General features: G+C 41.7%; 3 protein-coding genes across 3 annotated transcripts; 2 read left to right on the top strand and 1 right to left on the bottom strand.

Moving 5' to 3' along the window:
- Window positions 1-302: 302 nt before the first annotated feature.
- On the bottom strand, window positions 303-19,795 carry rassf4a (Ras association domain family member 4a). Its single transcript, XM_071913383.2, has 11 exons — window positions 19,688-19,795; window positions 13,193-13,261; window positions 12,985-13,060; window positions 4,856-4,977; window positions 4,120-4,199; window positions 2,658-2,827; window positions 2,094-2,195; window positions 1,944-1,995; window positions 1,728-1,849; window positions 1,021-1,118; window positions 303-565 (listed from the first exon to the last, which is right to left on the bottom strand). Exons 2-11 carry the CDS (start codon window positions 13,243-13,245, stop codon window positions 496-498), a joined length of 945 nt encoding a protein of 314 aa, XP_071769484.1. The 5' UTR covers window positions 13,246-13,261; window positions 19,688-19,795; the 3' UTR covers window positions 303-495.
- LOC144542374 (uncharacterized) lies at window positions 6,452-7,778 on the top strand. The gene is made up of 2 exons (XM_078288885.1): window positions 6,452-6,507; window positions 7,064-7,778. The coding sequence occupies exon 2, from the start codon at window positions 7,068-7,070 to the stop codon at window positions 7,488-7,490; it is 423 nt and encodes a 140-aa protein (XP_078145011.1). The 5' UTR covers window positions 6,452-6,507; window positions 7,064-7,067; the 3' UTR covers window positions 7,491-7,778.
- Window positions 14,051-15,994, top strand: LOC139922941 (C-X-C motif chemokine 10-like). Its single transcript, XM_071913596.2, has 4 exons — window positions 14,051-14,177; window positions 14,390-14,519; window positions 14,647-14,730; window positions 15,424-15,994. Exons 1-4 carry the CDS (start codon window positions 14,111-14,113, stop codon window positions 15,548-15,550), a joined length of 408 nt encoding a protein of 135 aa, XP_071769697.2. The 5' UTR covers window positions 14,051-14,110; the 3' UTR covers window positions 15,551-15,994.
- Window positions 19,796-21,141: the final 1,346 nt, after the last annotated feature.

The following is a 21,141-nucleotide window of genomic DNA, read 5'->3' on the forward strand; positions in this document are numbered from 1 at the left end:
TCGGAGCTGTATATCGTGTTTTCTGTCAGCAGAGATCCAACAGCATTTATAAAGGCCAGGCTAAAATTGATTTATTACATTAAAAACATCCATGTCAGAAAAACATTACCAAAATCATCTTGTAGAGTTATAAATATTTGCAGAGTCCAACCTGTTATGAAAGATCTCTCGTAAAAAATGTGAATATATCAATATAATTGATATAAAAGCAATGATAACACTTTGTAACAATAACATCAACCAAACAGAACATACAAATTGAAAGATATATCATTCTAAAAGTAGAAGCACATTGGTGTATGATATGGTTCTATTGCAGCCTTTACTTCTAACCTTTACCTCTACATTCGCTACTGTAATCAACAATCAGCATGTTGTGCTGACACATTTGTCCTTCACCCCCCCACTCTCTCTCTCTCTCTCTCTCTCTCTCTCTCTCTCTCACACACACACACACACACACACACACACACACACACACACACACAGGCACACTCATACTCTGTCACTGGTGTGAGTTATGCCCTCAAGTTGATGTAGAATCATGGACTTCAGAGCACTGTACCTGCAAAGAAAGAGAAAGACAATATACTATTAGTCTCTCTCTCTCTCTCTCTCTCTCTGCTTGCTCTATTAGCATGACGTAAATACATTTGTGTAGTCAAAACATATAGTGGGGAAAACAGTAGATAATAAAAATAACCCTCTCTCTCTCTGTCTCACACATAAACACAATATCAGGGTTAGAGGGTTGCAATCTCAGTCATATGAGTTAACGGATTATACAACTTGGCATACAGTCAGTGATTACAGTTTAACAACAACACTGTCCTCATTGATAAGCAGTGCACCGCAGTGAACTCTTCCCCTGTTTTGATCTGCTGAAGGCCAGAGGGGAGACGGAGATTGGCTTTGCATTATAAAATCCATGTGTTGTTAAAGAAGTTCCTTGTTCGGGTGGAAGTCAGTGACAGTTTTGCAACCCAGTTTGCAGAGTAGAGAGACTTGCTGTTGACCTACTTTTTGGTCAGTTTCGATATCTCACGCTCCTCTTCCTCTTTGAGTTTCTCTACGAAGCTGTCCAAGACAGGAATCTCAAACTTTATGTACTGGGCAACCTGAGGAGAAAAGGATTGAAACATATGAGCATGAGAAAGCCGCGACTGACACTGATTATATGATACCTGATTATATGACACCCAGAGATGTGTAGAAAGGTGGTTAAAGACCTCTGGAACCACATAAATGCTTCCTAGCATCAAATCAAACCAGTCTATAGTCTGTCACTCTCAACTTTTCCCATAAGTACAAAATCAAAACAGTAAACTCCCTTCAACAAAAGAATAACACCTTGCCAATGGAATGTAAATATAGAATGGAATAGCTCTACTGCTACCATATCCTAACTCTAATTAGTGTGTTAATACAGTGAGATTATGCCTATGAGACTCCAAACCTAGAAGAATACTTTCTCCATCAACAATACTGTTTTACTTTCACCAACTCAGTGCAGAAACAGCATACAGTCATCTCAGTCCATTGTTACATCAGTCCTAAAACAGGATATCTTTCCCCTGCTTGCTAAATTTAACCCAAGTGTCTATCATTGGGGCCATTGTGTCATTGTGTGTCTGTGTTGGAGAGTACAAAAAAAAAATGGAGGTCACTTATTGTGAACAAGATGAGAATAGAGATAGAGGGAGCAGTGGCAGGAGGCCCAGACCCACATCGTATGTGACTTCCTCTCCCAGGTCTGCCTCTGTGATGAAGATCTTGGATATTTTCTCACAGGGTCCATAAAGCACACGGGCCACCAGAGGATACTCAGCATCCCTCAGCCTGGCCCTCTCTGCAGGATGATAAAGAAACCAACTGACGACACACACTCACACACACAAACAGCGACTCTAGTGACATAAACTACACTGGAAGTTAAGACTTACCACCAGACTCGTGCACCATATACAGAACAAAGTCGTCAGATTTATTCTCCACCTTAAAAGACACAAATACTGATATTATTTTGGGTTTTAAGTTTCACCAGCGTTACTGAAGCACCGCTCGGCCTGTGACCCGTGTGTCTCATAGCTCACCCTGAACTTGTGTAGCAGCAGGTTGAGGACTTGTACAGTTGTCATGGAGCTGTTCACCCGCACGTTTGTCACCGAACCGTACGCTGGAGTAAACACAGATGTCTGGGGAGACAAGTGCAGAGAAATCCATAACCCAAAATGTCTTAGGAAAGGACAGTAATGTTCTGAGGAAATTTGCTTCATCAACAATGGTGATTCCTGGACTTGTCGAGCTTGAACACCTTGACCATTTTGAACAGGAAATCTCAAACAGAAAGGAAATCCCTGGGCCTGCAGCTGGAATGTGTTCAATCACAGCTAAGTGTGTGTGTGTATGTGTGTGTGTGTGTGTCCTGGCAATCAACACAGCGCACACAGAAATTCTGGAGAAATTGATGAAGGACCTCTGCGTAACCCGGCATTCCCGGGGCGCATTAATGAAACCAGCATACAGCGGGCTATTGTGAACCACTCAGCGCTAGCACAGACACACCCGCACGGGAAATGACCGCCTCTCTGCACCTGGACATGTGTCAACAGAGGGATACAATAATGTGTGTGTGTATGTGTGTGTGTGCTTATTACCTTGTGGTTGTAGAAGTGTCCGTTGATGGAGAACCTGTGTGTGCGGAGGCGCTGCAGGTCTCTGGCGCTGTGTGTCTTTGACCTCCTCTGAACTCTCATGAAGGAAGCGTCACTCCTGGTCCTCAGCAGCTGAGGAGCCTCCTCTTCCTCCAGGCCGCCCGTGTCGCCACCTCAGGGACACACGTAAACACAAACACACCTCCTCATGTGCCCTCAGGTGCATGTGATGGTGCCTTTTTATACTGGTCAGCAGTTATACTAGGAAATAGGGAGTTACACGACATTTCCGTAGTTTCAAATACGGATCAACATGCATGTGGAACAGCACCGGGTTTCCACATAATGTTTAATAGTGGGACCGATCACAAAGGTGTTACTTTGCTTGGGACCCATCAAGCAGAAAATGAGGGAAGTAAACAAATTTTTGACTTTTCTTGGACTTTTTTTTACTTTCATTCTGTGACCCTCAGATTTAACCAGGAATTGCAATCCATAGTTTGAAAATCATTGGAATTTACTAGACAAGATCCAAATGTAAAGAAATAAGACTGACAAATAAATCTTCCGGAAATATTATAAAAACCTTTATGTATTTGGCTATTGCATCTTGCAATTGCATGTGCTGCGGCATTGCTGCCTTCATCTAGGGGCACCTAATATTTTCAGAAGACACCATCACCTTGGAATTTTTTTATTCTTGAGAATAGAGTTGGTTCTCCTGTCATTAATAAGGTTCGGCCAATATGGGTTTTTGAAAGCCAACACCAATACTGATATTCTCAGACTGAAGTCATCAATAGCCGATATGTTGTGCCAACAATCAATTATCTTTAAATCTGACCCTTTTCATATTACAAGGTGTTTTTCCTAGAATTTTATCAGGGTGGAAAAGCCTCTGAAACACCATTTAGACCATCATGTGACACTAAAACTCTATTGAAAACCAGACTATTAAAATTATTTTAAGTGGGTAGCAGCTCCTTAAGGCAGGGTGACCCACCACACCTATTATAGTAGGGGGAAACTCTGAGTAAGTAGGCTAAGTAATTTATAAAAAAAACATTATTGAGCAATTAAATGAAAAAACAAAATTTCAATGGAGGTTTTACAGACTGCTTTCATGTGGCTGTGGTCAGGGAGGAACCTCCATTATATCAGCAGTGGACAACAGTGAGGCCAATATCAGCCTATTAATTATAACCCTGGCCATTTAGAGAGTTGGTAATCTGATCTGGGTGGCAGCTCTTGATGAGCTGATCTCGACCTGTCGACGTGTTGACCTTTCCACTGGAAATGTTGAGTGCAGCACCTCTGAAGCTATAATCGGTTTCATTGTGTGTGAGTGTGTATGTGTGTGTGTGGGGGGGTTAATCTGCTATAATCCAACATGTGTGTGTGTGTTTGTGTGTGTGTGTGTGTGTGTGTGTGTGTGTGTAGGTGTGTGCACATGTTTATTACTCACTAGTTGGTCCAGTTTCTCTGCCCAGCGAATTATTGTTAGACTCTGCTGCTACCTGCTTTACAACAGCAGATCTGTCATTCCTGTACAAACACAGTGGTTAGACTGCAACAGCTTACAATAAGTGTTTAACATTCTAACATAATGCAGGCATTGAAATGTCTTAGACCTCAGATTCTATGGAAAAATCACTGGAAAGCTTATGCTTTACAATTGTGTCTTTGTATCTCATATCTGTGTGAAGATCTTATTTATTGGGCATATACTCCAGCTTCCTAAAGCTGCTGTTCCATCGATTCAAAACATCAAATCTTTTTCATGTGAGATACAAGAGAGGTAGAGAGATGAGAAAGATGGGTAACTTTATTTGAAACCCCCTCTACTGTCTCTATCTCTCTGTATCTGTTCAACACAATAGGCTTTATTGGCATGACATTTGACATGGGTTACCAAAGGAAGTCGAGCAAATAATTACTATAATAATGATTATTATTACAGTGGAAAAGTCCAAAGAGATTGACTGCAACAGAAAGTGATTAAAATCTAATTATATCAAATTACCATCATGTATTATATGTTTCAACATAACTAAAAAATATCAAGTTTGGAAGTATTATACAGTAAATAATGAGTCTCTCTCTCAGCTGTGTGTCTGTGATATAGGGGTTGTGTGAGGGCCGGGGCCATGCTGATAAAGCTGTGGTGTGTTTGTGTGTAAAGCACACTAAGGTATCTGTACCGGTTGAGTCCTGTGGCAGAGTAACGGAATCTTTCATTGTCGTCGTGCATCTGGAGTCTGATTGGTCGACGCAGACCCCAGTAGATATTCAGCAACCCCTCGAGGATGAGCTCTCCATCGTCCTACCCATACACACACACACACACACACACACACACAGCAATAATAATCAGCACTCCTGGTCAGAGCGGATATCCTGCTGGCAGCCCGCCATAGTGGCTCCATGTCAGGTGTACGTGCAGGACCAGCCGCTCACAGCTACAGACTGGACCCTCTCATCTTGGAGAAGCCCAGTCGGGTCTGTCCCACCCTGCTGTACAGGGGTGAAGTCACGTCTCAGAAAGCAGCGATAATGAGTCACAGAGCCGTGGCTGCTTCAGGTCACGTACACGCAGAGCGGCGTTTTTCTGATGTCACAAAGTGAAACTCTAAATTTAGAAGACGACGTGCAAACTATGCGGTCTAAAGTATAAACAAAAGATGTGCAGCGTCAGTCTGTCTGAATATTCAAATGTGAAAGTTGAAGTTCTTTTTTCAATGTAAAAAAAATCATCTTAGGCCATGTTGGCTCTTTCAGAGTGCATACAGCACCGCCAAAACAGTAGCAAAGTCTGTTGGCCTCAGATACCACACCACAACTGTGACAATCATATAGACTGTTATGTTATCAGAAGATGCTCACACACACACACACACACACACACACACACACACACACACACACACACACACACACACACACACACACACACACACACACACCATCATTAAAGTCTGTCTAATCAGCTCATAGCATTATATATGCTATCTGAGGGAACACACACACACAGTCAACGTGCAGTTGGCAGGTGACATGTTAAGCTCAGACTGCTGATGAGTCTGTGGAGGAAAAGCCATGTGATTTGTACAGGACACATGAACAGCTTATGGATCTAAACTAATTCTTTAAGCAGCATGGACTGCTCTCTGCCTTGCCTTTTATCTTCATAGCTTGCTAATAATCACTATGAGGCGGGTTTATTCTGCATGGATAATTTATGGTTGACAGCTTTGTCTCGTTCCAGTGTAATGGTTATTACAACGAAGGGATCAAAAGAGTGTTGAAATGGGCAAATTGCTGAAAGAGATATTTTCCTGTGGATGAAAGCAATCTGTTCTTGTTACAGAGCCGTAATGCGTTTAGAATCACATAACAACCATTCAAATACAGAGAGGCCAGTCAGAAAGATGCAGGAGAGAGAGAGAAAGAGAGGTGGGTGGGGTGTGGGGTGTGGGGGGTGTGTGTGTGGGACAAGGGGTGGGTGAGACAATGTCTATGTGATTGCTCCCAGGGCTTCATTGTTTCTGGAATATAAACATTCAGAGCAGCTGCACCACTGAACCTCGCTAACCCACCACTCCTGAGTTTCCTGAACACACATACTCACACACATACACACACACACACACGTACCCACACACACATTTACACAGAAGGGAACAAGGTCAGCAGGGCTATATTTAGTAGCCTCAGCGTGGGCTTATCTCTGTGCTGCAGCGTGCCTGTATATAAAGCCTGGCTACACACTCCGGTCCCAGAATACTCGCTCAGCGGACTTAACATCACTCTGTTTCACACACTGCCTGTCGGACCGACAAGTCAAGCATCAAAGGTGAGAGTGCTTCTTATCTGTATACCTTCCTGGTTTTAGACAAAAAACTAACCTTGCATTAGAAACTGTATAGTCTTTAATATGGAGTTTACAATTTAGCATTTTCAGGAGCTACTTTTAAAAGAACTGCAGCAACACTACAGATTCACTATGAAGTAGATTTCAATGTATTATTACAATGGTTTTCATCTTAAATATTTATAACACAATGCCTTAATTGTGATTCACACAATCACTTTAAATAGAGAAGGTTATGTACAATTACATAACCTTAAAATGATTACAGTTTATAAAAATATTTTATATTCCAGAATAAATAAATATGAAAAAGGCTTTTGACAGCATAATGACAACAGTCAAAACAGCAAGTGAACAGATAAAATAACTACTGTAGATTTTACTTTTTAACTAAACTACCTAAAATCACTCTCCAGATTTCCATTTGTTTGTTAGTTCATTGTTTTGTTAATTGGATCTAATTGAAGCCTTTAGAGAAAGAACTGCAGCCTTGAGATTTTTTCAGTCCTCTAACTCTTTTGTTTTTCCTCTGTCCCAGCAGCATGAAGCGCAGACGGTTGCTGCTTTCCCTGGCTCTTTTACCCACCATCACCGAGACGCTAGAGGACTCCGTTTCACAGGGTGTCCCAGTCCACCCCTCATCCTCCCAGTCAACCCAGAGCACCCAGTCACTAGAGGACTACATGACCAGTATCCAGGCTCTTGCCCGTCCTGTGGAGGCCCCCAGCTGTGGCCCCGTCCGGCTCCAGAGGTCGCCCAGGCTACGGAATTTCTCCAAGACCCAAATGAAGCACTCTGTTTCAGTGTCGTTGCCTCGCGGATCTCCTCGCACCCTAAGGACTTCCAAACCCTCCTCCCTCAGCCTAAACACAGAGGAGTTCTCTCTGAGGATGGGCAGGGAGCGAGACTGCAGGGGCGCAGACCCTGTGGACTGGCTGTTTGGACAGACACAGATGAGGAGTTGAAGGGGGAAAAACTAAATGCTCTGTACGTACTTTGGTGGAGTACCGCATAAACACACACAGTGGATTTACCCGCTCTGTTTATGAATGTGGCAACACCACAAAGGATTAAAAATACCACATGGTGGGAATCAGTATGGTGCCTGAACCAACAGAAGACCAAAGTGAGGCTCTCAGAGAGCTGAAGATATATTTATTTCTATGCACTAAGGACTCAAGTCTCCATGTTTACATGTCTTATTGTTTTGTTAAAATGTATGTTGTTTCTAATAAAACAAATATGAAAATGTTTATTCGTTGCTCTGTTTCTTTAGACTAGAGTTACTCCAGAACATGAATGTGTTTTGAGTAGGTAACAAGCTTTTGAGCCACAAAATAGAACATATTACATTATGAAAGAGATGACCCGGATTTAGCTGGAAATGAAGATGCCACAGTTTTGCCTTTTCTTGTCCGCAGCAGAGTGATTTTTAGCTGCAGGCAAAGCAAAGCACTCCACTGCCCTCTTTTGGTAGTTAGTGGTACTGCAGCATGTGGCCTCTATAAACTACAATTACCTAAAACGACCACCAGAGGGGGCTGCATGCACAGAGACGAACCGATGGGTTATTACAGTAGACTAGCAGCAAGACATTTAACCACACACACCTTTTGCTCAGTCCAAGTCTAACTGGGATTAGACTGAAATCTGGTGTATCATTAATCACACTACCAACATTATCACATGATAATCAATCACCACTTTTGTGTTGGGAGGGTGGTTCACTAGTTAGAGAGACTGTCCTTCAACTGCAAGACCCAGGTTCACGGCCCTGTCAGCAAGCATCCACCCTGCTGAAGGGTCCTTGAGCAAGACAGTGAATCCCTACCCGCTCCAGGAAGGCTGTTGTCTAGTTCAGTTGTTCTCAACATGGGGGTCGGGATCCCCCAGGGGATTGGGAGATCATTTTGGGGGGTCGTGAGATAATTTATGGGATAGGAAAAACATATTTCTTCTCTACAAATTCATTATACGGTCTATCTTTTTCTGATTTTTGTCCAATTTTTGCTTTTTTTCTTGTGACATTGTCACGATCTCAGCCCTAGCCCTTGCGTCCTGTCATTGTCTGCTCCTGTTGTCCGGTCCATCACCTCCTTTCACTCCCCAGTCCTGCCATCCTCCTGCCAACCACCAGATGTCCTTGGACTTTCCTCCCTTCTGTGCTCCTTCCCTCCACACCTGCCCTGCATCACCCTCGTTTGCCCTGTTACCTTGTTCCCCCTTCACCAGCCTGCCTCCACCTATCAGCTCCCTCCTGCCAGCTGTCCCTCATTGGTAATCTGTCTGTGTGTATATCTAGTCTTGTTTGCTTGTAGTCTGTGCCAGTTTGTTGTTCAGTGTTCTGTTGTCGTGTGTGTGACCTGACCCTGTGTTTCCTATCTCCTTGCCGTGTCACCGTGTTCTGCCAGCCTGGTTGTGGTTAATTACTTTTGGATAGACTTTAGTTAGTTTTGCCTTGTGCCTGTCGGCCTGTTTTGTCTTTTGCCTTTTTGGATTTGCCTGCCTTGGTTTTGTATGTTCCTCTGTTCATCATTAAAGCCTTTTTTCGTAACCCCAGTTCTCTGAGCCGGTCTTGCGTTTGGGTCCAGCCCCCTCTCCTCACATACGTGACAGACATACTACTACTGACATACACATACTCCTCTGATAATTAATCAAATGAAGCAACCTGAAAAGAGAAAATCATTCTTTGGTTGAACTGTTCACCATTCTGCATATGCAGCTTGTGACTTCGTTTAAGGGGTCACAAGCCAAAAAGGTTGAGAAGTGAAGATAGTGAAGAGAGAATTTACTTACAGGGATCAAGTGTCACATCATCACTGCATCACTTTAAACTGTAGTACTCAAATGCACAGTTTAGAGCTTGTGCCAAGCTTTCTCCCAACAAATGTCTATGGAACCCCGTTTCCGCCTGTTTTAAAAAAATAAAAAAAAATAAAAAAATCTGGCACTTTTCTCTTTTTTTCCCATCATGAATTGAGATGGTAAGTCATTATTATGAGATAGTATCTCATAATTATGAGATGCTAAGTCATTATTATGAGCTACTATCTCATAATAAATCATAAATCTCATATTTCTGACCTACACCAGCCACTTTATCAGGTACACCTATCTAGTAGCGGCTGGTCATCTGTTGCTGTAGCCCATTTATCATAAGGGCCACAACTTGTATGTTCAGATGCCCTTCTGCACTCTACTGTTGTAAAGACTGTTATTGGAGCATTTGTGGCCTTTCTGTTAGCTTGAACCAGTCTGTCCATTCTCCTCTGACCTCTCTCATTAATAAACTGTTTTCGGCCACAGCTCACTGGATGTTTTTGATTTATCACACCATTATCTGTAAACACTAGAGACTGTAGTGCATGAAAATCCCAAGAGGGCAGCTGTTTCTGAGATGCTGAACTACCACGTCTGGCACCAACAATCGCACCAATCAGTCAAAGTTGCTTAGATCACGCATCTTGCCCATTCTAATGTTTGGTCAAACAAAAAACTAAACCACTTCACCATGTCTGCATGCTTTATATATGGAGTTGCAGCCACATGATTTCACTGTTTGGAGGAGCTGACTGTTTGTGTTAACAAGTAGGTGTACCTAATAAAGTGGCCTGTTAGTGTCATATTTAAAAGATACTATCTCATGATTATGACTTAGTATCTCATAATTATGACTTGGTATCTCATAATTATGACTTAGTATCTCATAATTATGAGATGCTAAGTCATAATATTGAGAAAAAAATTTCAATTCATGATGGAAAAAAAAAGGTGGCGGAAACGGGCTTCCATAAATGACTAATTCCGTGTGGATGGTGCTAAACTTCTGAGTCAACCACCTGACATGGGTCTCCATACCATGACTAACACACATCACCTGACTACACCTGCAGCGCAGCATGATCATACATGAGCTTAAAACAACATTTACAAGCCCTTGTGCCCGCCCCACCTCCTCTTCCTCTTGTTCTTTCACACAGAACGAGTTTGCCTGAGTCTGAATAATAATGCAACAACAATACTAACTACTCAGACATGTCAGGTATGTTCACACTGAACCTCTTTCTGGGAATGATGATGAAACCCGTTCACACGCTCTCCATACAATCTTTGGAGTTCAGATTAGTTGAAATCCCAAATTTCTGTCTTACGCCAACTTTCAACCAAAGTATGTTCCTGCTGACTAATGTTTTGTCCCTCGCATCCACCAAACGTCTGGTGAGTCAATGCTGAGTAATCTATGGGCTAACTAAATCTGGTTAATGAGGTTAGACTATTAGCTGAAATAAGGTCAGTATTTCATGGTAAGCATGAACAGAGGTGGTAGAAGTACACAAATTCCCTACTCAAGTAAAAGTGCAAATATTCATTTAAAAATATACTCTGGTAGAAGTTGAAGTACCGTTTCAAATCCTTTACTCAAGTCAAAGTATAAAAGTACGTGGACTTAAATTTACTTAAAGTATAAAAGTAGAAGTCGTTCTCTAAAAAAGTCATTTCTAATGTTCTAAACTGGTTTTCTGTTGAGCGTTCCTCTGAATCCCAGATGAGAAAGAGTCTGCAGCTCAGATCACTAACCCGAACCCTAGCAGCTGAATTCACGTTAATTATCTCTTTCTTGTTGCTTCTCTCTTCTTCGTGTTGCTTCTCTCTCTGTCCCTTTCCCTAATTTTTGGTGTCGCTTTGCTGAACAAGCAGCCAATCACATTTGGCTCTTGATCAGCTGCTTCCGGGATGGAAGCTGTCTGATGCTGAAAATATTTTTTTTTTAGAAAATCAGTTGATGATTTCCCGAGAGTAACGAGTCTGTTTTGAAATGTAGTGAGTAAAAGTAAAAAGTCTTCAGTGAAAGAAAAACTTGAGTAAAGTACAGATACTTGAAAATCTTACTTAAGTACAGTAATGAAGTATTTTTACTTTGTTACATCCCACCTCTGAGCATGACTCATTAGAGCAAGTGAAAGCCATATGCCCAGAACAAAGCAATATCATAAATAAGATCCCCTCTTCCTCTCATTTACTTCTCCTAGACATAGAGGAGTTGAATCAGTGTGAGATTTTGAGATTATTTTCTCATACTTCTGAAACTCTGCTCCTGAGAAACAACCCATGGACTGTTTCACTCTGGTACATCTGGTACACTTAGCACTTTCATTTTTTTTCACACGTCTTAACATGCACTCACTCTATTCTTTAATGGGTCAGTAAGGAGAAACATATCAGAAATCTGTGAGTGTGGCCATCTACAAATGAGATATCATGCTTTTCTTATTTGTCTTGAGCACTTCTTACACTTAATGCAGATGTATATTCTCATGTGCATCTCTTTACTGCTCCTAAGAAGGGTTTAGGAGAAAGAATTCAGATCTGTTAAGCAACAGATCTTTCCTATTATAATTTGTTTAGTCATTCCCGCAGTGTTACATATTTTTGGTCGAATTACATAAACTGACTTGCAAAAACAAGAGGCACTGTTAAAAGATGAGGCACTGTTATATCAATGTTGAGCACAAATGGTCTTTTTAAAAAGGCTCATAATCTCTAGATTGTATCCTTATTCTTGGCTACAACATTAGGTCAATATTTTAGTCTTTGGTTCCTCTAGTGTGTGTGTGTGTGTGTCTGTGTATGTGTGTGTGTGTCTGTGTGTGTGTGAACAGCTGGATGCTCAGGGTCTGTCCCTCTTGTCCCTCTCACAAGTCTCATTAGATCAGTCTCCTTCCTGGAAAATCCCCCACATAGTCACAGACCTAACATGGCAGAGAACATGCATGAGTATTCAAACACACACACACACACACACACATGCACGCACGCACACACACACACACACACACACACACACACAAGCCAAGAAGGACCCTCAATCCTGGTGACCACACATTCTTAAGGGGAAACTCCCAACCATGAAACCCATAGAATAATTATCAAACAAATAACCTTGCTCCTGCATACAGCTTTACAGCATCAGTCATGTATACCACAACAGCAAAACATTTATGGTCGAACTGCTTTGCGAAGCAGTTAGTGTATGTGACTGAAATCTGGAACTCTCCCTCTCTTTCCACATCCATTTCCAACTTGAGGGAAAAGGGGCTTTTTGTGGTTTACTTGTGCTTATGGACATTTGGCATGTTGGAAAACAACCCAGGACTCTCAGGTCTGTGCTTGGAACTGCCACTACATGTGTCAAGTCTGTTTGGTCTAAGATTTCTGTCTTCATTATCTGCCAGAGAATGACAGTGCTGGTTTAACTGGTTCCAGCTTTGTCACGTGCGCAACCCATTTTACAATGCCAGTAATCCAGTAATCCAGAGCAGCCAAACACAATGCCAAGCCTCTGTGTTGTCTCACCACAATCCAATTGTCCATTAACTCTCTCTCTTGACTTCCTCCGCCACCACCTCCATCACAATCTCCTGGCAGGTGAAATGTCTGTGGGCGGGCTCGTCTTACCTCGCGGGTTCTCAGCTGGAAGTTTTTCCCTTCATGGTAGCAGTTGTAGGTTCTAAGCAGCGACAAGACGTCAGACCTGCGTATGAACACAAGACCACCAAGGGTAGATTATCTCACATGCATAGATGCTAATTACATGCAATGCTTGTAATCACCAATGTGCTTCATTATACGCAATTATTGACAGAGTAAATACACCAGGACTTACTTGGCTATGAGCTTCTCTGCACTGAGCTTCACGTACATCTGACCCTCACCCATTCTGACGAGAGCAGAGCTGGGGCATGAAAACACAAGAGAGACAATCATTAATATGAACATCATGTTTGAGTTATATCGGTAATGTGAGGTAAATCACACAGGAATGTATAATCTTAACTAATGACTATATATAATGATCATGTTCAGGTACAGGTAAACTTTTCCCAGAGGGGAGATTCATTTGGGCATACATTTAAAAGATGATGGACATCCATATGAAAAAACAAACCAACAAACCAACAAACAAATAAACACATAATGTTATCATGATGCTGTCAGGTTTCATGTTGCAGGGTTGGAAAGGCTTTTAATGGAAAAGCTGCTGAACCAGTGGCTCTTATATCAAAAGCAGCAGTGAGGAATTAGGAGAAATCACATGTCCTTGTTGACACAGCGCCAAGGGACTGATAAAGGATACATGTTAGGACAAAGCCAGGAAGACACTGTGGGCACAGTGAATCAAAAATGAATCCTACTGAGGCCAACTACTCATACACTGCTAATCAACTCAATATGTGGTGTCACATTCTCTAGAAATGAGTCATTTCTAGAAAAAATCAAGAGTTCTCACAAACTTCAAATTCTGCAACATCAGTGTCACCTTCCATCTCCCAAAATCAATGAGAGTGAAAAGAGAAACATATTAGTCATAGTGTGTCCTTCAAGGTGTGAAGTCATTTAGCCACAAACCCAGAAGAATGGCCCTGACTGCCTTGAGCCCTGTATCCTGACTCCAGAAGGAGAGTGACTGGGGAATTTCCTAGTTTGGAAAGCCCAGCTCTGTGCGTGCGCGGGGAGGGGCATGAGGTATAAAACAGCCACATGTGGCTTACGGCTCAGTGTCAACGCTCAGCTTGCCTCCAGTATGAAGCTTTATCTTCAGTCAGTCTGTCAGCTCGCTTTCCTGGGCTTCTGCTGTGTGCTGCTCACAGGTAAGAATCTATGTATCCATCTGTGTATATATCCATGTATGGATCTATCTGTTTCTTCCTATCTTTCTTTAGTAAAATCTGGATGAATGTGGGGATTGTCACTTTAATTAGGCGAAATCCTCCGGGATCATGTGAATCTGAAGTGATGTGATGTCTGCTCTTCTTGCACTGTATTGAGTTAACTCTAATCCTGTTACTGTGTCTATGTATAGCGCGGGAGTCAGACAGCACGTTTGTCCCGGGAAGGTGTTTGTGTCCAGAGACTCAAAATGCTGTCAAAGGGCATCTGAAAAACCTCACAGTCATCCCCAAAAGCCCCAACTGTGACGAAAACACAGTCATGTGAGTACGGGATCCTAACCCCCACCTCCCACACACACACATACACCCACACACACACAAACACACATATGCACACACACATCAAGTGGAGTGTAACTAAATGTATGGGTTTACATGTGTATTTCAGAGTGACACTGAGGAAGAACAGTGAGGACGTGTGTGTGAATCCAGAGTCACCGATGGGGATACAGCTGATTCGCTGCTGGAATAGGTGAGAGACGTGATCAATACAGTGAGACATACAGTAGGCTACACATATATTGTCAGGTAAAAACCTCATCTCCCAAATGTCAATTTTTCAGATTGACCACCATGTATTTTTGAGTTTATTCAATGAGGGTTTTAAAGGGTTTCAAAAGCCCACGGATTTTCTCAGCCCATAGAGGAGCATGTAATCCTTCATTTGAACATAAAATATGAAAATCATCTAAATTGTAGTTAACAGGTTATCACACGGCAACAGCAATATTCTATTATATAGTACAACAGATGTCTACAGATCGCAGGGAGCATTCCAAACACCTTGATAATTCCCATAAAGCACAGCTAATCGTGTCTTACTGGTTGCCATGCCAACTCTTGTGGTAACCAAGCAGCTAGTTCTAATCTTTATTGATATTTCCGGCGCGTATGTAGGCTACTACTTTGAAGAAAAGTTTTCAGACAGTACATGTTGGTTACTGTTTAATAGAAGTGATCGTAAAAGTGATCATACTGCTATCACCATCGTAATCATAATCACTTTGAAGAGCGTCCTCTTGGGTATTGTTGCTATAGTCCTGTATGAACCTTTGCTGTTATCTACTGAAAAGAGTTCCCACTTACTCAGTGACGAACTGGTTTTGTATTGGGACCCGAATTTGGGGGCTGGGCTAAATGCTGTGCTTCTGTATGTGTTTTCCAGGGCCACTAAGTTGGGTCGTGATGTGACGCTGTGCCTGAAGAGGAAGAGGAGAAGCAATCAGCGCCAGCGCTCTCGACAGAGGAACAGGGGTCAAAACAGGAGGGCCGCATCCTCAAACTCCTCCTAGGCAAACGGCCAGAAGAACAATGCAATGCTACTGCATGGAGAGCAGTCTCTGTGGATCCACCTTCCTGCCCCACTGTGGACCCCAGACTGATAACCGGGCTGCCAGTGACTGTTGGAGATAACAGCACACTATCATCGTTTTCTTTTCCTAAACATTGCGTAGTTCGGGCGTTAAGCTCTCCTACTCTATATGAGTCAAACAATCTCTGCAGGCCATGTTTTACTCTTTCTGTGTAAATGACTAAGATGATGGTCAAAAAGCCCTGGAGGCTCTCAATTTTATAAGTGTTAATACACAGTAACAGCTCAGCTTTTATATAATATATTGTTTATATGGTGTTCTGTGTACACCTGGAAAAGCTGACTGAAGTGACTTCCCTGGTTATTTATTTTTTATATGCACTTTGGGCATTTTTTTGAATGTTGATATTTTTTAATAAATATATCAAAACAATGACATGGTTATTTGGGTTATTCATTCATGAAATCTTCTGAACTGCAGGATGGGAAAGACGTGATTATTTCCTTGACAGGATATGAGAGGTCACTCACTGCAGAACCTCAGCTTTAGTTAATAAATGACAGGACATGAGTCAGCGCCAGGCACAAAGTAAACATGTCCTACTCAAAACATCTGCACAAATATCTTAAAACTGTGTGTTGTGCTCTAATGTGAATGCACAGTAATCCTTCCATGGCACTCTACTGGAAAATATACCAAAGAGACCACTTGGTGTGACGCTGTATTTAAGTGTTTTTTTTTTTTTCTAAACCACAATACCAGTAATTTTGTCATGGTACATATCACAGCCTGTAATAGTTGAGACTTTTATCTACCACTGTTGGGTTACACAAGCCACTCTGAGACAGAGACGGCCAGATGAGCAGAGAATGATCCATGGAAAGCGAGAGAGTCGTTGTAAGATATTCATCCCGCTTCACAGCAACTCTGAGATTTCCTGTAAAACATGTGACCAGGATAGAACCCAAGAAAACACACACACGCACGCGCACACGCACACACACACACATCACACACACGCACACAATATGCTTGGTCCTGCTTTTACCTTGCACCCAAATTGGCGTGGGCAATGGAAATTTGATAGCCATGCAAGGCTTGCACCAACCTGTTTTGTTTTCCAGTTGTGATTGAATGTTATTTGCTATTTGATCCCATTACTTTCACTCAATTACATGAGAGCACATGTTGATGTAAAATGGAAAGTGAAAGTGATTTTGCTCAACAAGATTCCCTTTTGTCAAAGTCCAGGTAGGGGAATTTAGGGGACTTTATCTGGGATCTACCCTGCTGCCGACTGCAGTAAAAACTGGACAGAGCTTTTTAAGTTAAACATTATTGCCCTGCATGCTGGGTTGGAGATTAGAAAGGAGAAAGTGATTATAGGAGGAGATGTCCAGAGCTCCCAGGATTTCTATTTGGCTGGCATGTGAACAAAAGAAACCCCTTCAAGATTTATATTGAGAATGAGAAAAACAAAGAAGAAAGAAAGAAAGAAAGAAAGAAAGAAAGAAAGAAAGAAAGAAAGATAGATAGATAGATAGATAGATAGATAGATAGATAGATAGATAGATAGATAGATAGATAGAAAGAAAGAAAGAAAGAAAGAAAGAAAGAAAGAAAGATAGATAGATAGATAGATAGATAGATAGATAGATAGATAGATAGATAGATAAATAGAAAGAAAGAAAGAAAGAAAAAACAAAAAAGAAATCCCTTCTAGATTTACATTGAGAATGAGTAAAAGAAAGAAAGAAAGAAAGATAGAAAGAAAGAAAGCAAGATAGAGAGAAAGAAAGCAAGAAAGAAAAAAAGAAAGAAAGAAGAAACCTTCAAGATTTACATTGAGAATGAGTAAAAGAAAGAAAGAAAGATAGATAGATAGAAAGAAAGCAAGATAGAGAGAAAGAAAGCAAGAAAGAAAAAAAGAAAGAAAGAAGAAACCTTCAAGATTTACATTAAGAATGAGCAGATCATACGAACAGGAAGAAAAATAAACTCTTCACTAAAAAGCAAGGAAATTCTGTCTTGTATCTATAATATATCGTATACTGTGAAGTGATGTTGGTGATTTACATATGAATATTTCATTATAACATATCTAATCTATCACTTTATCAGTGTAGCCATAATGTTGATGCGATGATGCTGTCACCTAGTGTCCGAACCATGAAGTACGTTGAACTTCCTCAGACCTGCAGAGCGTGGCACCACAGCTCAGTCTCAGTCAGTTATGGTCCAAACAGCAACAGACACTGTTCCAATTCACAGGTATTGTGTGCAGGATAGTTAGGTGTTTCGGTATTATCTTTTCCTTTCTCCACTTTACTAATGACTTAAAGGTATTGGTTGGGACCCTCAGTCCTTTTAAGTTGACCTCAGTTAGTTTCACAGCATCATTTGGTCATACATGATAGAGAAGGGAGAGACTTCACTGGGTACACACAGTCGGGGCAATCCATTCAAGTACTAATGTGCTGACTGATACCCAATCGGGATTCAACCTTTACCCAGTTCATGATTTTTACATTTGAGTCTGGTAGGTCTCTATAGCGCACAGGAAGTGATGCGTTTCACATTTCCTGCAGCAACAACAGTTTGTTTGGAATAAATAGAAAAACTGTGTGGTTAGCATGAGCAGCGATAGCCAGCATGACTGAACAGGCAAAGAAAAGAGCGCCACCTACAGAAACTCAAACAAAAATCCAAGGAAAAAGATGTCAGTACTGGGCACACTGTTTGATTGACAGGTGATCTCTGGAAAATGCAGTGCAAAAACAACACAGCAATAGCATCAAAGATGTTGCTTAAAAAAAGAATCTTCCTAGTGGATTTCCACTTTAACTGCATTTCACTGCATGGATCTCCTGCATGTCCCGGGCTGCTTCCCCTCAGCCTGACCTCACACAGCTGCTCTAAACTGCTCTAGATGAAACAGGCCTATGGAAGTACAAGTAAATGATGGACTTCATAGACTTGTCCATATTCTACCAGAAAAATATTAAAATATTTATTGCTCAGGGGAATTACTATAACCTATTAGAACCCCTCCCCCTTTTTTTTGTCTGCCTGACCTCAGACTACTCTCTTTAAAAATATTCATTGTTCAAGAACCAATGTCAGATCCTTGCCCATACTCCTTCATCCCGTGAAACTGCTGACAAAGTAGGTGAATAATGGGATCCAGGATGGTCAGTCTATCTCTCATACATATTCATACATAATAATGGGTGCATAAATATTCCATAAGTTAAAGGATTCCAGTCTGTCACCATTATTATGAATTATTCAACCACTGCACATGGCTGCACAGGAGATAGAGCAAAGGCTTATGGCTGTACAAAGACAAATAGGGGTCACTGTGAAGTGTGGGTGATGCTCAGATATTGTTAAGTAAATGTACATAATCTGGATCTGGATCTGGATCTGGACTCCTCCTCTCCTCTCCTCTCCTTTCCTCTCCTCTGGATTTGAAGTGATGCGCAATAGGCAGTGTGTCTCTGATATCGTGAAGCTCCCTCGGTGGACAAAGAACCTTCACTGCGGGGCTGCTAATTGATTTGATCATCGCGAGATTCATATCCAATTATCGCACCCACACAGGCAGCTGCGCCCGTAAACAATCCATTCCCATGCGTAAAATGTCCAGCTGGAGAGCTCCAAATAATGCACATTTGGCAAAAGCTCTCAGAGTCTGAATTGCGAGCCTAACACTGACTTAAAGAAAAACATGATTATCATTTAACAGCAAATTACTTAAAACTGTAGACTACTATCAACATCTATTGCACCTAATGGAAGTGTATAACGGGAGCATAAGGGCGCAACAGAGGAGAGCTGACCAGAAGAAAGTTTTTAAGTCCACTCAGCAATGGACTATTATTTCCTAAATGCATAACACTGAATGTACCCATATGCTTTCCATGAGTAGCCTGCATCCAACTTCAGGACATACAGTGACACCGTGACATTATTTTGCTTCAGGTTTTTCTCAAGCGCGCGGTCGGACCACGCTACAATAACCTAAATAACAGAAGTGCCTAACGCCTCCTGATCGTTTGGTAAAAACGATCCTACAATAAAATCATTCTCTTTTGGATGAGGCAGAGATCTTACCACAGCTGAGTGCGTCCCCCTCTCTGGTTCCAAAGCCCTTACATCCACGAGCGCCGTATTCCACTTATCGTTTATCAGTCTTCATACCTCCTTGACCCTGCGGTATTCTGCACGCTGCGAGATTAAATGACAGCAGAGTAACCCAACAGAAGGACACACTGATAAGCCGCAGCCAATCAGTGTTGAGCGTGGGCGGGTCATACAGAGTCAGGGTTGCATACCTCTCCTTCATCAAGGTGCCTCTGTGCGCTATATGCCATCAGCGGCTTTGCCTCACATTACTCACAGCAATGTGTTAACCACCATTGTGAAAAATCTGAAAAATCCAGTCAGAGATCATGGCTGGATTAAAACTCATTTCAACTAATTCAACTAATTCAACCCATACTGAAAAAAACCCCTCGCATATAGGCTACTTCAGAATATGTTTAGTATATTTCAAAATAGAAATACAAAAACTGGGCAAAAAAAATTATATTTGTACATTCATATAGATTATATTCATTTGAAATTGATTTTGGAGACTGGAAATACATTTTCAGTAAGTATTTGGCCACTCAAAATATATGTAAAATGAATGCCATTAGTGAAGAAACATAGACTCAATCATCAACATCTTTTCTTTGTGTGCTCTCCCATATGCAGTGATAAGAAAATCAAATTTCCAAAAGACAGCCAGAACAAAATCACCTATCCTGTTTTTTTTCCAGCCCAGCAGTCAGACATGGAAAGGAGGAAGCCACTGTGACCTATCAAGATTTATTTCACCCATCCTGTTTTTGAGCCTGGATCTACCATCTAGGAAACTACGGTAGGGTGGTAACAGAGGTTTAGGAAGTCTCTCTCTTCTCTCTCTCTCTCTCTCTCTCTCTCTCTCTCTCTCTCTCTCTCTCTCTCTCTCTCTCTCTCTCTCTCTCTCTCTCTCTCTCTCAGAGGAAGTAAGTTGTTCCAACAGCTGAATAACTTCCCCCACAGAGAACAGTTCATTCTAGAGGATATGGGTATGACAAAGAATATCCCAAGTTGTTGGGACATTTATGGAAGCAGAATGGAAACAATGATCTCCTCTCCTCTCCTCTCCTCTCCTCTCCTCTCCTCTCCTCTCCTCAGTTTATTATTGGGTCAGTCACTTGGTAATTGACCAGGCTCATTGTGGAGCGGACAATACAGCTCAGGGTTATGGGCCAGCTTGCAGCCCCTTAGCAGACTCTGGACAAAGAGCCCCTGTTCTCTCCATAAAGCACCAGAACGTCTCATCCCTCCTGACTTGGTTCACATGTCATGGCTTTGCCACATCGCACAGCAAATCTCGAATAATTTTTAAAAGCCTGAACGAATATACAATAGCCTAGCTGGTGGGTCTATATTTTGTGTCAAATGTGTAGAATTACACCCTTGTCTAACCAACATTGTATATATATATATATATATATATATATATGTGTGTGTGTGTG

Source organism: Centroberyx gerrardi, chromosome 15 (assembly GCF_048128805.1).
Source record: "Centroberyx gerrardi isolate f3 chromosome 15, fCenGer3.hap1.cur.20231027, whole genome shotgun sequence".
Taxonomy (NCBI): Eukaryota; Metazoa; Chordata; class Actinopteri; order Beryciformes; family Berycidae; genus Centroberyx; species Centroberyx gerrardi.

Coding starts and splice junctions, on each gene's coding strand:
- rassf4a (XM_071913383.2), bottom strand. CDS start 13,245: ATGGGTGAGGGTCAGATGTACGTGAAGCTCAGTGCAGAGAAGCTCATA. Junction 13,061..13,192: donor GCAGAGAAGCTCATAGCCAA/GTAAGTCCTGGT, acceptor GTTCATACGCAG/GTCTGACGTCTTGTCGCTGC. Junction 566..1,020: donor ATATCGAAACTGACCAAAAA/GTAGGTCAACAG, acceptor CTTTCTTTGCAG/GTACAGTGCTCTGAAGTCCA.
- LOC144542374 (XM_078288885.1), top strand. CDS start 7,068: ATGAAGCGCAGACGGTTGCTGCTTTCCCTGGCTCTTTTACCCACCATC.
- LOC139922941 (XM_071913596.2), top strand. CDS start 14,111: ATGAAGCTTTATCTTCAGTCAGTCTGTCAGCTCGCTTTCCTGGGCTTC. Junction 14,178..14,389: donor CTGCTGTGTGCTGCTCACAG/GTAAGAATCTAT, acceptor GTCTATGTATAG/CGCGGGAGTCAGACAGCACG. Junction 14,731..15,423: donor CTGATTCGCTGCTGGAATAG/GTGAGAGACGTG, acceptor TGTGTTTTCCAG/GGCCACTAAGTTGGGTCGTG.